The sequence below is a fragment of the Struthio camelus genome, chromosome Z (genome assembly GCF_040807025.1).
Source record: "Struthio camelus isolate bStrCam1 chromosome Z, bStrCam1.hap1, whole genome shotgun sequence".
Taxonomy (NCBI): Eukaryota; Metazoa; Chordata; class Aves; order Struthioniformes; family Struthionidae; genus Struthio; species Struthio camelus.
Window position 1 is genome coordinate 59,751,375 of NC_090982.1, and position 21,918 is coordinate 59,773,292.

Genomic DNA, 21,918 nt, shown 5'->3' on the forward strand with positions numbered 1-21,918 from the left:
AAAAACAAAAAAACATTTTAACCATGTTCTCTTCCAACAAAGTATAAATATTTATTAGCATTTAGTCCCTCTAGTTTTTATCCAGATCAGCAATTGATAGTTATTGAGTCAGAACTACGTTGTTTTGTTTTGTTTTGTTTTTTAACTGTAACTTTAATCTTCATATACCAGGACTAAAGTCAGACAATGGGGAAATGCTTCTTATTTGAACAAACTATTCCATAGTCAGAATCTGAACTGTGTGATGTTCCATCAAACTTTATAAATCTTCAAGATAGTCTGCTCCTCATTTTAAAATCCGCATATTTGTTCCAGAATAACAATAAAACCTGAACACAACATTCTCCTCTGGAGACTGCGAAGTTCAAAGATCACCGCATTCACCATGCTGCTGCTCTGTATCCCCAATCATCCAGCCATCCTTGTAAGCTAGGGAGAAAGCAGTCATTTGATACTGCCACATCAGGCACTAGCAAAGCGTGTGCGAGGCAGACAGAGTTAGCCCACGTCTACTCTCATAGACCAGCACGATGGTTAGATTTCAGCCACCACAGGGAAACAAAGAGTAAACACATAAGCAAAACATAAGATGCTGGGAAACCGAGTGCCCGTCTTGTTCGTCAAGCACAATGCCCCATAGCTGCAGAACTGCAGTGCCACTTGCCCCGATAACTGCTAACAAATACTACAGGTGAGGAATTCAACAAAGTTCGGCAGCTCCACAGGCTTCAGCCGTTACAACAGACTAGCAATCAGAGGCCTATGGCCTTGAAGACAGCTAAATCTAAGAGTCCTTAAAACTTTATGTCATATGCAAAAGGGAGAATATGAGGATTTGATTGTGCACTCAGATACACATAAATCTAAGAGCATTTAAGTGCCAGGAGTTTTCAGTGACATACTGCTCTGTACTAAAACATGGAAACCATTCTCCCATCCATCACAAGTGACACAAACTCACTCATTCCTGGAGCAGCCCTGCCATACAAAGCCAGGAATTGCAGCGCCTCACCTGCCACCACCCACGTGGAGGGCAGAGAGCATGGTCTCACTCCTCCACAACCACTCTATGAATCAGGGATGGACACTCTGCCGTCTTCACCGGTGGGCTACTTGGGAACTAACTTAGTTGCCTCTGAACTGGAGAGCAGACTCTCAGATCATGCCACAGCCCCCCAAGTATTTTACTATCCTAAAATACAGTTTTTTCCCAGCACAGAGGAAGAGAGAAACATCAGATTTAGCAGGCTCTGCTTAGCAGCCCTGTTGCACGTCAAGAGGCAAGAATGCCATCTTCTTCCACTCCACCAGGCAATCCCTTTATGTCACTATCACATGATAAAACATTTCTCTGCTCTTCTGGGCAGTCAGGCAATCTGCAAACAGCAGTGGTAGGAGGCAGCTACCATCAGTGCAATTGCTTAAACACATGGGCACCATTTTCAGCGCAGGACGTATCCCAGAGTTTTAAATCTGATCCTTAAGAGAGACAATCACATAGCTGGTGTAGGCTGGCAGGGTTACTAAAGGTTATGCAACCAAATAACCAAAGAGCAAGCTGTTGGCATCCGCACAGCATATTCAAGAGAGCAGAGATTTAAGCTTTGTGCATCAATTAGTGAGGTGCTCTGAACTTCAGCTGCAGAACGGAAAGGAAATTGATAAGGGTTAATAGCAGCGATGAAGTAATCAAGCATTCTGAAATATGCAGCTCCGAAGCTAGCAAATTGTTATACTGAACTTCTAAAAGGTCAGTATGTATCATCAGCCACAATTCCATTTTAACAGAGATTTTTTTAAGATTGCTGTACTTAAGACCTTGGAATGTTCTTCTGCGCAAAAGATTATTGAACTGCAATATATTGCATTAAATTATAAATGCATGTACCTTAAAGAAGAAACTGATCTGTGTTCCTATTATAAAGAGCACATGTAAGCAGCAGAATTAAGTTTCAAAACAGTCACCTTTTTTAGCAGCATAATTATATCTATTTGACCAACAGAAAACAATAATATGTAAAATAGATGCAGATATTCAGAAACGCCTCCCTTCAAAGCTTAATCTGCACTTTAATCATCCTCACATATGGCTATGTTACTGTAGCTCCAGTAATCTAAAACTAAGCATCCACACAGTTTTTCTGCTTTAATCCTACAAATAAGAAAGAGTCAGGATAACAGCATCCAGTACCAAATGACCCATTTTTTCACCTGCAAACAAAACATCCTGGGATTCCTACTTCAAAAGCCAAAAAGTGCAGTCCTGTGAAGAATTATGTACAGCTACATACGTATGGGGAAGGAAGGAGGAGAGGGAAGAGAAGTGTTAAAAATTATCCAATAATAGATATCAAAGTGTGCTTCTAAATTTCAATATTTATACTTAACCTAATAAACACTTTCCCAAGCACCAATATATTATACTGATCAGACATTAAATTACCTCAAAAGAAATCTGTTCTGCACTGCACAGTTACTCAGCACATCTGAGGGACAGTTTGTACAACATTAGAGTCAAGACTTTCTAGCGGCAGAATTTTTTTTCCAAATGATGCAAAGATTAAAAACCCCAAACCGTAAGAAGAAAGAAACTCAGTTTACGACAAGAAATTGTCTTGCATTTTATAAACTGGCTACTACTTCATTCTCTATTTAGGTTCAATATTAGCCTATATGCTTCCCATCAGTATAAACTGCGTCAGCAGTCTGAGTTCTATCCAATTTTCCAAACAGTCTTCTCTGAAATAAAGCAACATAAAAAGTCAGTCAATTAAAAGGAACGCTCTGACCTCTGCCATATTCTCCATCTAAGAGCAGCATCATTAATGCAATACTAAAATTACTTTGCAATGTATTTAAACATTAATAGATTTAAACAAAATCTGACTCCCTGTAGAATTTTAGATTTTAGTAGTTTAAGAGAACTACTTGAAATTAAATCCTGAGATACCACCCTCTTTTATTCTACTGCCAGATATGCAAACAATACAGAAAATCAGTAAATAGGAAAATACTTGAATCCTGGACTAAAAGTTATTTTGACATAATAGAAGGCAGCAGATAGGAAAGTGCTACACTGAGTTAACACCTTACCATCCTGACAAACTAAATGGCACGCTAGCAAACAGCAGCCCTAACAGATATGCTTAGATCTCTCTTACAATGAGGAAAACAACATTTTTAGATGTGATAATTGTTCACTGTATTTAAAGCATAGCGAGTTTGACTACGAAACTACAAAATTTTCAGTTATGTAAGCTTTTCCTTTTTAAAAAAGTTAAATATTTTGAACACAAAGTTATCAAAAATCTCTTAACTTACGCTAAATGCTGAAAATACAGGTTCATTCATTGTAGGAAGGATACAGATCAAGTACAATGAATGCAAAATATAGAAACTCATTGTAATAGGTCCATTTAGAGACCAAAACAATAAATACAACTACCAGTCACAAGAATTTAACACCTGAAAAATATAAACAAGGTTCAAAATATCAAATGCTGCTTTCCATGAACCCTGTTGGAACAGCCTCCTCCTAACTATAATATTTCAAACTAAGAAAATGCGTTACTTAAACTGTGGAAATATCCACCACAGACTAGACGGGCGAGGATACCAGCTGTGCCTGAGGAAGCCCCTGAACTGCAAATTGCTAGAAGCACGTTCGGGGGAAGTAACTCAACTCACTTGCCCTGTTCTCACGCTCTTCTCTGGGCATCTGATAGGGGCTTCTTTCAAACACAGGACAACGTCAAGGCTGCACTGACTTCTGTTGCTTTATGTTTTCTCTCATTCACACATTTCGCCTTTTCATTGACCTTTCTTCAGAACATAGTTTACAGAACAAAACTTCACGGGATTTTATGATGTTAACGAGTACAGGATACTACCCTCTCTGTTTGAAAACAAACTCTCTCTCATAAAGAGCAATTACTACTATCAAAAATCAAAGCCATGATGGAATTATCACCAAGCAATCAGTAAACTATGTATGTAGGAGGATAAGGTGTGTGTTGTTTCTGGTGGTTTGTTTTTGTTTTTTTAAAACAGTGCATCTCTGGCTTTCTCCTTACATGGTTCTTTTTAGAATCTGGGCACCTTTATGGGGCAAACTTTGAACTGTTAAGTTGTGCAGTGACCAATGCAACTATATGCATTTGCAACAATTAAAAACAACAAATATAATTATCTTATAATTAGCATGGTGAAATTTAAATGAAACCTAGCAAACTACCTTCTGGATCCGTTCACTTATTTTTCTACATACAAGAGAAACCGAGCAACTTACTCTCAAATTCATAATGTCTCCTTCCCCTTTACAAAGGTCCAATATTCCCTAAATAAACACGCAGCCATGAGAAGACAATATTCTTGAATGGATCTCAAAAAGCAATGCGCAACTGCTACAAACTTTCTCTTCACATCTGTTAAAAGAATGTATACAATATGCAAATGGCAATCAAACACTTTTGTTTATGTTCACACCCAATATATTTCAGCCATTTGTGCCAAAAAAGGGAACCGTTAGCTACTTCAGCCTACATGAATGAATGCCTGATTACTGCGTTTGTTACAGAGTTAGAAACAGCATACAACGGTACCAAAGCACAGCTAGCAGAATGAACAAACGCATGTGACGACGCTGCAGTCTTTTTCCCTACTATAACAACTCTGAGATTTCAGGCAAATGTTGTAACCTGCACTTGTGCATTTTATATTGGCACTGTTGCTATAAAATCTTTATGCCTAGGAGGAAAAATTAGCCCATCAAATTCTACTGTATGATGAATGAATTTTATTTCTAAATCACCTCTTCAGAAAAAATTCTAATCTAGCTTTTGATGCTATTATATGGTAATCAGTTTAGCTCTGAACTAAGATGGGTTCCTTTAAAGACTCTTAGGTAGCTTGTTTTACTGTCCAGATGTCTTTTAGTTATGGGAACAAGGACAAAGTCAAACTTCAAAGACTTTCCTTTAGGACTCTACTTCCTCTACAGAAGTATATATGTAATGGGACTCAATATGTTCAAAATGAGAGGAACTAGATGACTCTATTCTTATATTAGGAAAGATGCATAACTCCAATAGTCCCTAAAAAGGGAACCTCTTCTTCCCAATTCTATAGTATATCTCCTCCAAATAAAAGCATCTCACACTAAGAACACCAATTTCATTCTTCCTCCTCTCTAGTGGTAGAGAGGGAACTGTCTGCAGTCCTGAATTTGCTAAAGCTGTGGTCATTCTATGCTCCTGCAGGCAAAGTACATTTAGACTAATAGAAAGAAATTACTAGCATCATCCCTACAAGGCACTGATTCAACCTCAGTAAAAGCAGCATGTCATGCTCTGGTCATGCTCAAAAAAAAGAAATTTAAATTGAAAAAAATAGGGCACTACAAAGGCTACTAGAATCATCGAGAAAATTACCTTTCCAAAAAAAAAAAACAACCCAAAAAACAAAACAAAACAAAATCAAAACTTCTATTAAGAATTTGCTTTGTCTAGCCTGGAGAATCATAGGTTAAAAGGTTTTTTGGCAGTTCTCTAAATATATATAATTATATTCTCTCCTTGAGAAATAAACATCAGCTTTAATTTAAAAAAAAAGAAAAAAATCAAATTAGTATAAAGTAATCACAGATAAATGCAGGCAAGAAATTACAGGGAGGTTTGCAGCCACTGAAGTCCTATAATCGCTTCTCACAAACAGCGGGTCTTGGAGACCAGAACGCGGAACCATGTCAGAGTAAAGCAGCAACACACTGACAGGACAGGGCGAACCTGGGGCTCGAAACGTAAGCTCACCATAAAGAGGCTGCAAGTGTCTGACTTGTTGATATCCCCTTGGGGCACCCAAAAGTAGAGGCTGGATCAGCATGTATTTGATATACTCTAGACCGCTATTTAATAAATTAGCTCCACGCTTCAGCCGGAGGGAACCAGGAGAGCTGCTTCCATCCCCCCAGGCTTTTTCCCCCTGCAGCAGAGCGCGCCGCGGGGACACGCTGCAGGCCTGGAAAGCGCTGAGCCACGTGCTCGCTACTCCTTGCCCACGAGCTCAGGATCACGCACAGAAAGAGGGATCTTGGACCTCCCGGGGCAGTGAGCACTGCTCACTTTCATCTAACAAATTCCCTGTGATGGCAAAGGCCCAAAACACTGGTGAAACCTTTGCTTTCCTCTCTCTCTCTCTCTCTCCCTGTGACACACTGCGGACCCCAAGTTTACTCTAGTGCAATAAGGGTATTCTGTGGCTTGTGGTATACCAGAAGTGACACGTGTACCCTCAAAGCATGGATGTTAAATTGGGGGTGATAACACCGGTGATTTTAGGACAGAAGATCTATTTCAACACAGGCTGACAAGGACAAAGTCTACCAGCTCCCAAAGCTCTGAGCAAGCTCTCTCCCCGAAAGCTTCGTCACTTCCAAATTCTACATTTAGGATAGTCTACTCTCCATGATTTATGCCTATGACATCAACTTATACCTCATTACATCAACTTATCAGTAACCTTGTTACGTTAACTTCTACACATCACACATATAATACACTGAAAAACTAAGAGAGCCAACAAAATATTAGAGAAATACAATTGTGAATCTCTCAGTCTGCTTAAGCTACTTCAAACCATAAACATCCTCAAGAAACTGGATATTGTTGCAAAGAGGCAACCAGAGCATTTTGCAAAATAACAGGCTCACATGTCATACGCATGCCAAACATTTTATCACTTCTGTTTGCCCACTCACCCCACCTCTTCAAGTTTTGCACTATAAGTATTTCTATAACCTGTAAACTAAACACTTCCACAGCACAGACAAACAACAGCAATTTCCAGGTTATTTTCCACTTAAATAGCAAAGTCTACCTTCCCCTTGGCTACAGTACTAGAAATGCCACTTCATGATGTCCACCTGCTGATATTCAAGAGATATTCTACCCTATAATGTCCTATAAGGGCTAGAAAGCGCTTTGTATTATGCATCCATCACTTATCTCAAGTTCTGCTTTAAGTAGACACAACTAGGCACAGCTTTATTAGCTTTATAGCCTGGTTTATTATGGAAATAATAAACCTCCACAGAATTGTGCTACCCATCTGCCTTTTTCAGTTTTGAACCCTTTGTTCAACTCCAACCAACCTTAACAAGTGGAGGAAGGGGTGACTTTGGTCTTAAGGAAACAAAATTCCTACTAACTGGGCAAGAATCAAAAGCTGGGCAAGGCACACAGACCCAAATTAATATCCAGTGAGGGAAAGGATGCAATATTAGTTCAGTAGTTAGTTATCTGGTCTGTTTGGACTGCTGACTGGCCAAGCTGCAGAGCTGCAGTTTGGAGCCAGCCACAGCACTTGATTTGGGGAATAGGATGCAGGAACTGAGAATGGGAGGCAGTAACCACGGGCATAACAGAGAGAGAGCAGAAGACTACAGAGATAAAGCTTCAGACAGCCTGTGTGGAGAGGAATAACTTCTTTACACTTTCCTATACTGCAGCTATAAAACAACACGTTCATTGCATACAACAACAAACCAAACGAAAACAGGCTAACCAGATCATAGGCCTACAATACACTCATCTTTCTCCTCTTCCTGCAGCTATCCAAAAAACCATGACTGTATCACGTCAACTTCAGAGATTGAGATTCACCTACACTTTGCATCAGAAAAATGCACACAAACACACACAGATCCCATTGTTTTTTAATAGTGTTTCCTGAGACCAGTGCCTTAGGCTATCAGATATGATAATATACAGCTCTTCTCCTCCTGCTAAAAGCCCGTGGCCTTACAAGGAAATAGCATGTTTTATTCAATTAAAAATGTCCCAACCAACTCAGCTTTCTACCTCCTTTTCTTTCCATTTCCCCTTACAGAAATTAGGCAAAAAAGGAACTCAATGGAATTCACGTTTCAAAAGCAAGATAGACAAGGCAAGATAATTTTTCTGCAGTGTACACAAACAACAACAAAAAGACTTGCCTGATTCCTCATAAAACCTCAGTCTCAATGACTGATACCTTTTTACCTCTGTTATCTTTGTATAACAAGGTGAATAAATGAGGACGTTGCACCTCCCTTGGTTAAGCCAAATTTTTTCAGAATTGCACACGCCTAATGTTTAAAAGCTTTTCTTGGAAGTCTCAAAATATGTAACGTCACTGATGTTACTAACTAACAGATATCTTCAAGTTTGCCCAAATAAGATGCCTGTACACGCTCTACCTCTTACTTGAGCCTGGTAAATTGTTTCTCCCCTGGAAATCCAGTCATCATCCCAAATGATTTTCAACTACCAGGCATAAAGCAGTAATTACACCCTCTCACTTTTTGATACACCAAGGGAAATGCACCCACCCACTGACTGGAAAAGATGCGCTACAGAAACGTTACTGCCACTGCAAACGGCACCCCAGGAAGCTCCCTAAGCGCGTCTGTGCGCGCTACTGGGAACAATACTGCAAAGTGCCTGATGCACGGTAAGTACATGAAATTACAACTTAGAGTCAGAAATGGAGAAATACACAGAAACAAGACAGTTTTTTAGCTCCAGCTAAGGAGCATGATTACATCTTTAACCACAGAATGCCTCAAAAAGGAAAGTACCAATTCCCTAACGGGAGCAAAGAGCAAAGAGAGAGGAGGAACCAAAACTACAAACTTCTAAAGCTGGTTCTGAGCGGAGACCAAGAACTTTAATTAAATTTCCTGGTTAGGAGAGAAAGCTTTAAAGTTCCCAAACAAGCACCTTTCTATCCTCTCATCAGATGGAGTTTTCTTGTTGAACTGTACTTCACCTGGTGCACCACGTATGTGATCATTTGGCAAAACGGTTAGAGGCCGTTCTTCCTTCTCCAGCCCCTACGCTCCGTGATGCTACTGTGCCTGACCAGAGCCTGTGCTCTGGCTCCCCCCACTGACTGCTTTACAAAAACACTTCCCAAAAGGCTGCAGGGTCCCTCAACAGCTGAAAAAGAAACAAAGTTTCAAAATTACTTAGGCAAAGTGGCCCAGAAATTCCATCCAGCCACCTAATAAACTTCCAAAAAAAGCCTAATGCAATTTGGGAAAAGTACATCGGAAACATTTGTTTAAAAGTAGGTTAAAAAAAAAAGTTATCTTGGGCAACGTACAAGCTGTTACCAGGAAAAAAAAAAAAAAAAAGAAAAAAGAGGCAAACTGAACTGTGCATATTAAATCCCTGCCAGAAATTGCAGTGTGATGCTTTCGAACCATCGTGGCTCCTACAAAGGAAAAGGTGACTTGAATATTCTATAACAATAAAATAGGAGGAACAAAAGAGTTAGTTATGTATTTCTTTTTTTTAATACTAGTGACAAACATCCCTACAAAAAGGCTAATAAGAAAACTAAGTAGCCACGGTTCAGAAATATAGTGCTATAACATATTAAAAATTAGTCGAGATAAAAAAATGCTTCCTTAGCATTCCTTAGCATATTCCTTGATTACCAGCACCAGCAAGAAGCGAAAATATTAGGATAGCTCACTGTTTATCCAAAATCTGCCTTTTGGCAAATCTAAAACAAATGCAAAACAGAGGGGAAAAAAATATTTTGGTTAACCAAACCAAGAAGAATTTCTTTATGAAATGGCTGAAGCGAACACCACGACAACTGAGTAAATTCTACATCGACAATTCTCAGGAAACGCACATTCGAAGGAATAGATCCAAAAACTTAAAAATACAGGCAATTCACATCACAGAGACTCTAGTTCTGTTATTTATTACAGATTCAAGTTCAAGACTCCAAAAAAGACTGCAAAGAGAAATTCAGAAAGACAGAGACTGTTTCAAGCCAGAGCCAGAGACAAACATGACAGGTGTTACGAAATAAATCATTTCTAAAGCATTTCTAAAGCCTTACATAATAAGCATAGCTCAAAATACAGAGTGATCAAACAATTAGCGCATTCCAGAACTAATTAAAGGAAATAACTTTCATATGCACCACACTGTACACAGGAGTAACATCCACAGCTACATCAGAACAAAGAGAACAGACTAAGGATGTAAATCCTTCTGCGGCAAGAGAGACACCAAATACTGACTGGCAAGTTTAGGAATAAAACACTGGCCACCAGGAGGTCACCTCATCCACTGTCAGAAGGAGGATACCGGATCAGACTCGTACCCGGTTGGATTTTGCATAGCAATTTCTAACCTGCTCCAACACTACTATTACCAAACTCCCTAACGCTCTGTGGCCAAATAGAGAGGTTTAACCCTCTCAGACCTTTAAACACACCAACCAGATCATCTGCTACTTCATTTCCTCTGTAAACTCTACTGTGCTTTTCAGACCTTAGAGAAAAATGCATACATTGGCCATATTCAACTTTGTAATTTTAAAATATCGATTTAATATAAGGTAAAGAGATATTTCACCTGCATTTCATAAGAGGCTGGGTTACCCATTTCTTCAGTCTCCGACGTCCGAAGGAAGTTTTAGTATGATCCAAGACCCAGAGTAGGCTTCCTTTTGTTTTCATATCAGTCTAAAACAACAAAAATAGCCTTGCTATTTTTAACTGAACAATCAATCACCTACCTGCAGGATCTTCACAATACTACTTAAAGCATTCTGTCTAGGCTTTAAGATTTCGCAACTACAACATGTTCCTCTACTCATCTTTTTTCACAAATAATTCCTTATATAACTGCCAAAGATACCTTATAAGATACTCGAGTATGTTTTCACTCTAGCCAGAAAATGTTTTCAGAAAACAGCTAGAATAAGTTCTACAAGTTAAACTAAATCTATGCATAAACCAGCATCACAGAAGAAAAACAAACCCCACTGCAGACAGATCACTTGACTGTAGTTGCTCAAGAACTTGCAAATTTTAGGAAAGCTCTTTGCTAGTCAAAGTGTAGTAAGGTTCCTAATTCATACCAAAAGCCAGTAGAGATTAACTGTCATTTATGCATCTGAAAGAGTACTCCTCCTCCAGTTTGATCCCATCTAAAATAATTTAAACGTTCTGTGTTAGATTTTCAAGCTAACTTAATTAACTTCATTGAGAACAATATGTCAAACAGCTCTGAAAATATAAGTATTTATTAAGAAATCACTACACTTGTCCTTACCTGATTCTGTAAAATTTCAAGATTTTTCATTGTTGTCGCATTAATTGTCATGTATTCAGTTTCACTTGACATCCGTTTGAAATTGCTGGGTGGGGGGAGAATTTTGGATGTTAGATTTTAAATATGGGAACAGACATAACAGTGAAACACTATCAAGTCTCTCACATTAGCAAATTCATCAACCATATGAACCAAAAAGAGAACAAGTAAGAAATTAGAATCTATTCAAATAAATAAAACAATTGAACCCCATTAACATCTGTTATTTTACTGTTTGGGAATATAAGACTTGAAGAATCACTTGCCCAACTTCTTACAGCGACTCTGACAAAGTTCAGAATAAAATCTAGCTCTCCTGTCATCTACTCCTAACCCACTAAACGCTTAAGGAGGCGTCCCTTCTTCAGTCTGTGAAAAAATTACAGTAGTACACACTTTTGTTAGTGCTCTGTTACGGTCACTGTACTTACAGTATTAGAAGCAGGGCTAGGATTAAGAATTTACACTTAGAGTAGAGCATTTTTTAAATATAACTCATCAGATCATCATATCAAAATACATATTCATCTATTTTGCAACTAATAGCAATTTAAAGTCTGCTAGTATAATTATTGAGGAAAATAAAAATAGAGCATATTTAAACTACTTCCTCTTATTTTTCACCATGACCTAACCATGACCAAAATGACTTGACTTTTTGACGCTACCTAGCCGAACAGGAAAAGACTAGCCCAACAAAAGTTGTGATTTCTACATATAGCTAGAGCAAAACACAGAATAAGATGAAGCTTAATAAATTAATGGTATTAGATGTGAAAATTATCTCAATCTCAGACATGCACATGCGGTAGTTGGGACAGGAAAGGGAAGTGCAAGATACTCACTAAATGATTCTGACAAATCAAGTCATGATTGTCTAGATTAATTACATACTGCTCACTGCTCTTTGCACAAAATCTAGGGCGCACCTTCTTTAGTTATCTTAGCCTGAAAAGAATGACTTGTTGGGTAGGATTTAAAACTGTTTTCTTGACTTTTCAAAGAGAAAAAAAAAAAAAAAAAATCAAGGCACTGGAAGCACAGTGCACTGTGAAGCACACACAGCTGCACTATTACTATATATTTAAAAAGCAGCACCAAAACTTGCAAAATTATGAAATATGCAGAGACTAATGTTATACGTTCATGTTGCATGCACCTGTTTAGACCTGCTAGTAATCCTGTTTCTGAATAACGGGTCAAATTTTCTGCAGAAATTAAAGACTAAAGTAGGTTCAACTGAGTGCCCTCAAGAAAGTACGTTTGAAAGTGCAGCTGATTCACAACAGTACCCATAGACAGCATTATTCTGCTCTAGCGTGCCATCTCAACAATCAGCAAAGTTGACCTGCAAAACAAAACCTTAGCGGTAAAAGCAGCAGCACTTTCCAAGTGCACAATACTATGAGCAACAAAACAATATTCTCTTTTTATTATCTCCAGTCCCAGTTGCTGGTACTGGCAAAAATTAAATAGGAATGATCTCTGCTTGGCTCTGAATCCCTATAACCAACACTGAATCCTACCCGCCCTTCCATAGCACCTCTTTAACCTTTAGGATTTACGTAACCCAGAGTTTCCTCAGTTGCTGCATTTTGATTTGCCACTTGATTTGCCTTCTGTCATCTCTTAAACTCAGCTGGGTGAGAACTATGTCTGTTTTACTTCTTCCCAAAAGCATAAAAGATGCTTTTGGCTGTTGCTATCAACTCTCAATTATCCACGAGCAAGTTTCAAGATTATAGATTTACTGTCTGCCCTCTTCACCTGGCTGAGGCCAGGTGCTTCAGAGCACTTAACTCAGAACATACTCTGCTCACAGCAAGCTTCCTCTCTGATGGCATTCGGAGACAACTACTTCTGCTCCACAGCAAAACCTGTTTGTTAGTCTTTCAGAAGCAAATATGCTAATGTTCTCACAGCATAAATTATGTATGCTTTATATTATCCAGGTGTTTGCTTTCTCTGGGTTACTCCACCTTGCTATTAACCTTAGTAACTGAGAGCTAAGAGTACACGAATAGCAGCCAAGATCAACTGCAGAATATGTCCAACCAGGAATTCTAGATGTCATAGCACAGAACTTGTTTTGCTTCCCACACCCTCATCTTCCTACAGCTTGGGTCAGAACTTGATAAAAATGTGAAAGAAAGACTTTTTGTCGGGAATTTAGGGTCTGAAATAGCATGAGAAGAAGCCTCAAAACAAGTTAGCGTTGGCTTTGCAGCAAGGATATCAACAAAATTTCTTGCAAGAAATTCTAATGTGCTGCTATCAGACATCCTCTGCATTAGCGAAAATGACCCTTCAAAGGCACTTCGTCCAGAGCACAAGGCAATAATTCCTTTTATAGATAACAAAGGCGTGGCCTGAGCTACCAAGAACAGACTTACAACTCTCTCAAGTACTTAGACAGCACAAAAAAGGAGTGATGGAAATAGCTGGTAATTCCACTGCTGAAGAGTAAATGAAGGTAGGATCCTGCCATCTGGGCTGAGAAAATGAAGAGGAAACAAAAAGAAATGCAAGTTTCTAATAAGATTTAGCAGACATTTGGGAAATACGCACGAGAAAGTGGTTCCTACTCCTAAAATAATTTTTCAGAGTAGAACCATACTTGAAGATGAATATTAAAAGGTTACAATTGCTTTCGGACAGTAAATCACTTCCTCAATCTTTGATTCTTACACATTACCTGCAAAACTCTTTTTGGTCATCCTGCATTTTAAGAGGCTTACAGAGGAGGGCATTAATGCTTTACTCATTATTCTCTCCACCAGAGATTTTATATATAATTTCATACTCACTAACTCATTCTAAATGAATGCAAGTTATTCAGATCAGTTTTCAACTACTTTAATTTTGCAAATTTCTAAAACACTTTCCAGTGAGGCTGCAGGGCACTCTACTGAGAGCCTACTAAGCAGCAGATTTTCTTTGCTCAATTACCTTTTACAGACCTCTAGAGGCCATGTCTTACAGACTTCTAAGGGTGAATGAACCACAGAATAAAGTTACATATTTAGACAAGAGTTGGAGGAATTTACATTTAGTTATAAGGAGTAAAAACATGTCTCCCTTCATTCCTCAGAAGCACTAGCTTTAGGTATGAAAGACATTTACCAGTGTCTTAGTAGTCCAGGCTTGAGGTCCTTTCCTATGTTTTATATTTTGTTAACCAGAATTTTAAATTCATTAGTGAATATAGCCATAAGGCCAGAACTTCTGATCTAGATCCCTGATGTGATGGGAGCCCAGAAACTCCAAGAGAAAAAACAAGAACAAAACAAAGCAAAAGACCTGAAAAAGAAAAAGCAAAACACAGAACAAGTACAGAAATAAGATGACCAGGGAAGGATTAAGAGAGACAAAAATAACTCTCACCATTTTTATCCTGAATTACTTTTCTCCTCTTATGCCACTGACCTCCCCACTTGTTCCAACTAAACTGCGCTCTCTTGGACTGCTTTTCGTGCGTGCAGCCTCAGCACTCCAATAAGCTCCACACTTCTGGAGCACAAGAGGCCCCACCTGTCACCCTTATTCTGTGGTCTTGAATTATTAGGCGAACCCTCTGCTGAGCACCTTTACTTAGGGCCTGAAACCATGCCCTCCCTTTTCTGTCCCCCACGGTCCTGAGCTGACACTGAAACTTCCCAGGATCATTGCAATACTGCCTCTCTCAAAGTCTTACAGAAGGTACATAGTAAGTGTGAGCAAACAGACCTACGTATAGTCTTGTATGCATTTTTCTGAACTCATGAGGGCACAAGAGAGATGAAAATCGTATGTACACCATTCTCTCAATCTCTTTCTTGCCTCCATTGAAAATTCAAGGATGTCCACTGCCATTTTAAGTTGGGTGAACTTGCATTTTGACTTCACTAACCTTTAAACTAATCTCTCAAACTCCCTTCCATTCCTACTGTACAGTATAATGAACCCTTTCTCGCTGAAGTCTTTCCCCGTTTCTCTTCCTCCCTCAAAGCCATACTAGCCCTCTCCTTCCTCCCCTCTTTCATTTCTGTTTGTCTTCTACCCTCATTGCTGGTAGTTCTCCAACCCCAAAGCTATTCCCCTCTTTGAAAGATAACTGGCTTTTCCACTCCCAGCCATTTCTGAAGTTTATATATCACTGGTCAAACTGTAAGAACTACAGATACGATCTCTCTTTTGTCTCCATATATTGGAAACCACATAGGTAAAATAAAAATACACTGTGAGGCATTTCCCAGCGACTGCTGTGCAACAGATAATTTTCAGGTAAAACTGGGTGCTCAGCTGTCCTTGCAAGTCTATTCTAGATGTGTATCATCTTCTTGTCAAAAATCAAAGGTCTCATTACTTAAGGCTACTAGAATATACACGGATAACAAGTTCTCATTCATCAGAATTCATTAGAAGAGAATTTTTACTTGCTGTGTAAGTAAGCTCAAATGAAATAAAGGGTTTCTGTCCCTGTACATTGAATTCCGCTTTATTTAGGACCTTAAAGCTGGATTTGTTTTAATATTCACATGAAATTTGTTACAAATGAGGCTCTCCCTGATAATGAGGATCCCTCATCACTTGTGCGATGCTTCATGATGATGTTTCTTAATCTCAGCTGGAATTTTGTTCATTTGGGAGAGGGGTTTTTATTTGGGGAAGGTATGCAGGCGGTGTAAGGAAAGTTTTCATCATTCTTCTTAACAAGTAGATCTTTTTCATCCAGATATGTGTCACTTGCATCCATAAAGTTCTCAGCAACTGAAAACTATCTCAACTCCAACTTCATGCTCACTGTATTCATCAGTATATGCTCACTGACCTGAATTCTCCTAGGAATTTTAGGTTGCATGTCAGTACAATGGAAGTGTTTCTCTTACGTTTCCTGCAGAATCACAGAGAATTGTTAAATGTGATACCCTCTGCTTAAAAGGCTTTCCCTTTTCAGGACCTATATAATATTTCATTGACATTAGAAAAAATTATTGAAGTTGCGCTTGGCTCAGTATTTTCACATACGTGACACACAAACAGCAAGCAGAATTCCAGAACCTATTTTATCCAGATAGCCAAAGCAGTAAAGGCTTCAGAAATAAATATAGTAGAACTCAAGTTCCTGAGTGCAGGAGCTAAGTTATCTCAAAGTATATACATCTTATTTCTTTATAGCATATCACCGAGATAACAAAAAGTTCATTGCTTTTCCACTTGGATGCTCTTCTTGCTCACACTCACACCAAGTCTATTAGAGCAATCTCCAGCAGGCAAATGTCAGCTATAAGATTTAGTGCTTTTCCTTCCCATCTGTAATTGTACTTGATTTTAGGCTGCACCTATTAAAAGTGTCAGCTGTTACATAAGCCCTCATGTAATCACGTTGCTCCTCTGCTACTGGATTACTTCTACATGAAACATTAATTTTCTGTTTTCTCCCTAACTGAAAGAGCATTCATCTTCTTAATGTGTGACTGCACATAAGATACTGTGGCAACAGTGATCTACAAGTGCAACGATGGAAGGGATTTTGTTTTGGAGTTCATTTTCTTCTTCAGAAGCTCTCACAACAAGACTTCTCCAGACACAGCTCCCACCTCTCCACCCAAGCATTTTCTATAAAACTTGCAAGAGGATGAGCTGGAAGACCACAGTGCTGGAAGATCACAGATTAGAGTGCTCCTTGAGAGATGGTGGAGGGGGAGATTTAAAAGATGCTACCTGATTTTTTTTTCCTCTTAAAGGACCTATATGCCCAGTGAAGTTTAAGTTAACATTTTAACGATATTTGGAGTGTGAGGGGGAAAAAAAAAGGGGGTGGGAGTGGTGGGGAGAGAAAAGCCATCCAAAAATCCAGAAAACCCAGGCGTGTATGTCATAATTTCCAAATATTCCAGCAGATATCTGAAAAGCATTTAAGGCTGACACCTGCAGTCACTTTTTAACACAGTCACATTTAGAAAAACCTCTTTTAACATAGAGGCCCTTCAAAATGAGGCCAAAAACTGTAAGAATCTCTTTTAACATATGATTTATCTACAATCAACGCTAAATATTTGTAGGTTTCTAACTTGCAGCCAGGCTTACTTTGTTAAAGCCTTCCTGCCTACAAGACAGAGGAATATCGAGACAGTCAAGAGAATATTTTGCACAGGACCTGTGACAAATAAAGCTGATTTTAATAAAGCATGTAACAAACCCAAATGGTATGTTTAAACCTATGCCAAGTAGGATAATAATCCTTTAAAATTGTGCAGAATGGAATAAAAAAAAGTTTTAGTGGTTTTATCTTTCCATTTTCTTTTGAATATGTCTGCATAATCCTGTTACGAATTTTTAGTACCCATCTGCACATATCTAATAACTGAGAGTACAGATTACTTCAGGGAAGACAAGTTTTTTCCATGGCTATGTGTTTTTCAAGTAACCTTAAACAAGTAGTGAAGGCCTTTCCACAGTCTTTTGAATTGATCGTTCCCCCAACCATAGGTACCACTGAACCAGCTCAAGGAATTGTTCTAAGGGCTCGATGCTGCACAGATCTGTTTTCTTTTTAATTGGTAACTTGACTCACTGACTCAAACAGACCTGCTGAGTACTGTCAAAACATTACAACACATTAGCATTTACACATGCTTCCAGAGCTAAAGGAAATGATTAACACACCCTCTGCGGCAAAATAAAACATCTGCAACGCTAAATTACAGCATTAAAAAGTCTTTAAAAAGCAACTGCCCCAAATTTTGATCACAAAATAAAACAAGCTGAGGTTAAGATACGACGACTAGGATTTATTAGCAAACTTTAAAAAAAAATAAAAAAGTCTTCCTAGAATCTCTAAGTTTTTGCATTTTGTTTTTTTTTTAACCCTTGGCAGTAGTGCAAGTTCATTTATATTACTGACAGTAATGACTAGAAGAATAAACATTCTAGAGATTTTCACTAAACACCACTGTAAGAAGCACTTGATTCTTTTGGTTCCCATTGTGAGCTTAAATGTAAAGTACTATTTTTATTTTATTTTTTTATTTATTTATTTTTTTTTTTACAAAGGCTATGTGTATCACTCAAGCAGGTAGGCTTTGCCCATTTAACTGGGGGGAAGCCATCTGCTGGAATTTACAAGATGTCACTGGTATGTTATTGGTGTTTTGCATTTGAGATTTATATAAGACAACTTACCTTGGATTGTAAAGCATCTTTTCCAAATTAAATTCTTTGAGGTATGCAATCACTGCTGCCAGAGAGCAAATAACAGGCTTATCCAAGCTTAGTATTATAGATAGTTTTTGAGAACCTTAAAACAAACAAACAAAAAAAAAGGTATTTTCTTTTTAAATCACTGTTTACTACTTCTACACTTTAGAAACAACATAATCTATTTTTCAATTTAATCAAATAGAAATCAGATCTATATTACATGTATAATCAAACAGAAATTAGATCTATATTATGCATAGAGTGTTCTGCTAACATTTATAAATTAACAAAAAGTGAGCTTCCAAACCAACATTTATAGATCATTACAATAATGCAGACACATTATGAAACATAAAAAAATTGTACTCCACAGGCTTTTCTTCACAAAAGTAACTGATTTTTGCCATAAGTAATTTCTAAACATACAAACTAACTGGATTCCAAAAATCTCCATTATTGCTGGCAATATCTAGGCCAATTAAGAACAAAAAACAGGCCCCGGCACATGTACTGATGATTTAGCTGCTTCAGTCAGACTGCAGAATATCATCCCATCTTTATAAGACAGCTGTTTAGATTTGACAGTATTTCTCTTCACTACCCTAATGCAGTCCCTGTATCAGCTGCAACAACAGGAAAATTCACTCCATGGTAACTCAACATAAAAGGGTGGATTTTTTTTAAAAAGTTTTGTCAAACCTTATTGCAAAAAATAAAAACTAGTCCCCCAAACAAAACAAACTGGGCCAAATATAGAAACACTTTTTAAAGTTGTTCTATTCTTAGAGTGTTAACACATATAGGAACTTGAAGAAACATTTCAGATGTTGCATAATTTCCCTCATTTGCTATACAAAGTGTGAATTTGAATTTGTCTAAATACACACCTTCAAGACGTTGGAAAATAAAGGGATGCTAGCCTTGTATTCATTTCTTTTTAAGCAATATTGATTTTCAAGGATCAGCTCCTCCAAACTCAAAAATGGTCCATCCCAACATGCAGAAAATTAGGCAAAGGTGGCAGGAGGCCTGCATGGATGAACAAGGAGCTCCTGACTAAAGTCAAACACAAAAAAGTATTCAAGAGCTGGAAGCAAGGACAGGTGACTCAGGAAGAATTCAGAGACACTGTCCAAGTGCGCAGGGAGAGGGTTAGGAAAACTAAAATTCACCTGGAGTTGAACCTGGCAAGAGACGTAAAGAGCAACAAGAAGGGCTTCTACAGGTGTATGAGCAGTGAAAGACACACAAGGGAAAATGCACGCCTGCTGATGAACGGGGTGAGCTGGTGACAAAAGACATTGAGCACCTCTGCCTTTTCCATGTCTTCTTCAATGCAATCTTTACCATTAAGATTTGCCTTCAGCAATCCCAGGCTCCTAAGACCAGTGGGAAAGTCTGGAGCAAGGAATGCTCCTCCTCAAAAGAGGAGGATCAAGTTCGGGAACAGGTAAACAATTTAGACACCCACAAGTTCATAGGACCTGATGGGATGCACCAGCGCGTGCTGAGGGAGCTGGCTGATGTCATTGCCAGGCCGCTCTCAATGGTCTTTGAAAGGTCACGGCAACAGAGGGAGGTTCCTGAGTACTGGAAGAAAAAAAATGTCACCTCTGTTTTCAAGGAGAGCAAGGAGAAGAATTTGAGGAACTACAGATCAGTTAGCCTTACCTCAATCCCTAGGATGGTGACAGAGTAATAACCCTGGAAATCATTTCTAGGCTCGCAAAGGACAAAAAGGTAACTAAGAACAATCAGCATGGATTTACAAAGGGGAAACCAAGCCTGACCAACCTGAAAGCCTTCTACAGAGAAATGATTAGCACGATGGACGAGCAGAGAGCAGTGGATGCTGTTTATCTTGACTTTAGCAAGGCTTCTGACACTGTCTTCCATAATATCCTCATAGGCAAGCTCAGGAAGTGCAGGCTAGATAAGTGGACAGTGAGGTGGACTGAAAATCTGCTGAACTGCTGGGGTCACAGGGGTGTGATCAGTGGTACAAAGTCCAGCTGGAGGCCAGTCACTACTGCTGTCCCACAGGGGTGGAAACTGTGGCCATTCCTGCTTAACCTTTTCATTTACGACCTGGATGATGGGATAGAGCGCACTCTCAGCGAGTTTGCAGATGGTACAAAGTTGGGAGGAGTGGTTGATACACCTGATGGCTGTGCTCCCGTTCAGAGGAACCTCAACGGGTTGGAAGGAATCTCATGAAGTTCAACATAAGGAAAATGCAAAGTCCTGCACCTGGGAAGGGATAACCCCAGGCACCAATTCTGGCTAGGGGTCGTCCAGTTCCTTGCAAAAAAGGACCTTGGGGTCCAAGCGGACACCACGTTGAGCATGAGCCACAACCCAATATTTACGCAAGATCAAACAATTTAATTAACTGTAAAGAAATATGTACAAAATGACCTGTTTCTTATCTATGTAAAAGCTAACTGGATGCATATTTCAAAGATATTCTGAATGACATACCTGTAATCTCAGGCACTTCCCTTGCATAAAAATCAGTAATCAGCTGAAAAGCATGGCTGTATTCAAAATGGAGGTTTTCCATCCTTTCAATTCTAACTCTGTCATCTCGTAACCTGCAAAGAAAAAAATTGATTGGCCTTTAATACTTATGCTCCTTTCCTGAAGGATACTTAGATAATGCTAAAGGTGGACTTTCTTTTCTCTTTACATTGTTAAGAAGAGAACGCGTAAAGAATGAAGAGATTAGCTACGGGGTTAGGCTGAGAATTTTTTTTTAAACCCTTCTTCTTTCCACTGCAGCAACAAAAAACCAAACAGAAAACCAAACAGCAAGAGCAAACAAGCTTGAAAAGCACCTCAAGAGGTTGTGTAGAACACCTGCAAGATAGATGCAAGTATATTTACATATTTATATCAATCCTGATAAATATTTGCTTTATCTGTTCTTAAATTACTATGATGGTGGTTAAGCAATCTGCCTAGGTAATCTACTACCACATTTAATTATCCTTTATCTTTAAAGGGTTTTTCTCCTGCTGTACAACTTGTTGCAACTATAACCTATTTCGTCTTTTCCTATCTACAGCAGAAGGAAAGTAGTTGTCTCCTTTTCCTTTATTTCTTAAGTATTTGAAGTGTCTTCCACTCCCTGTGCTAGAGGGCTCAGTTTCTTTTAACATTTGCAGAGAGATTCTAGGCCTCTCTGCATTCCCACTGTTGTCCCCTCATTACACTCCATTTATCAGGATCTCTGAACTTTCCAAACCCGGAAACAGAACTCTTGAGTTAGCACAACCCTCAGCAGTAAGTAGAGTGAACACAGTTTTTTCAGACAATACGACATTGAGGACTTCTATCTGGCTTGAAATCTTTTAAACCCACTTTTCTGTGAACGTGCTCCTTTGTATACTGCTTCCTATTTTATATTTGCAAAGTTGATTGTTGCTGCATACATTAAGCATCTTGCAGTTATCCCTACAGAAATTCATTGTGTTTTTGTCATACCACTTTGCCAAGGATGTTTTGAATAATCCTGTCTTTCCAACACACTTGCAGTTCCTCTCAGCCTAACAGCATCAGCAAACATAGCAAACACACT

General features: G+C 38.7%; 1 protein-coding gene across 11 annotated transcripts in view; it reads right to left on the bottom strand.

Annotated features, from left to right (window-relative positions):
* Nucleotides 1-21,918, bottom strand: part of LOC104152910 (DNA mismatch repair protein Msh3) — a 128,940-nt gene that overhangs the window by 54,482 nt on the left and 52,540 nt on the right. For all 11 annotated transcript variants that reach the window (XM_068929094.1, XM_068929097.1, XM_068929098.1 and 8 more), the window contains 4 exons: nucleotides 20,820-20,932; nucleotides 18,321-18,435; nucleotides 11,118-11,202; nucleotides 10,416-10,525 (listed from right to left, as the gene is read on the bottom strand). In XM_068929094.1, the coding sequence (XP_068785195.1) occupies nucleotides 10,416-10,525; nucleotides 11,118-11,202; nucleotides 18,321-18,435; nucleotides 20,820-20,932 (423 nt within the window). The remainder of the gene's footprint in view (nucleotides 1-10,415; nucleotides 10,526-11,117; nucleotides 11,203-18,320; nucleotides 18,436-20,819; nucleotides 20,933-21,918) is intronic.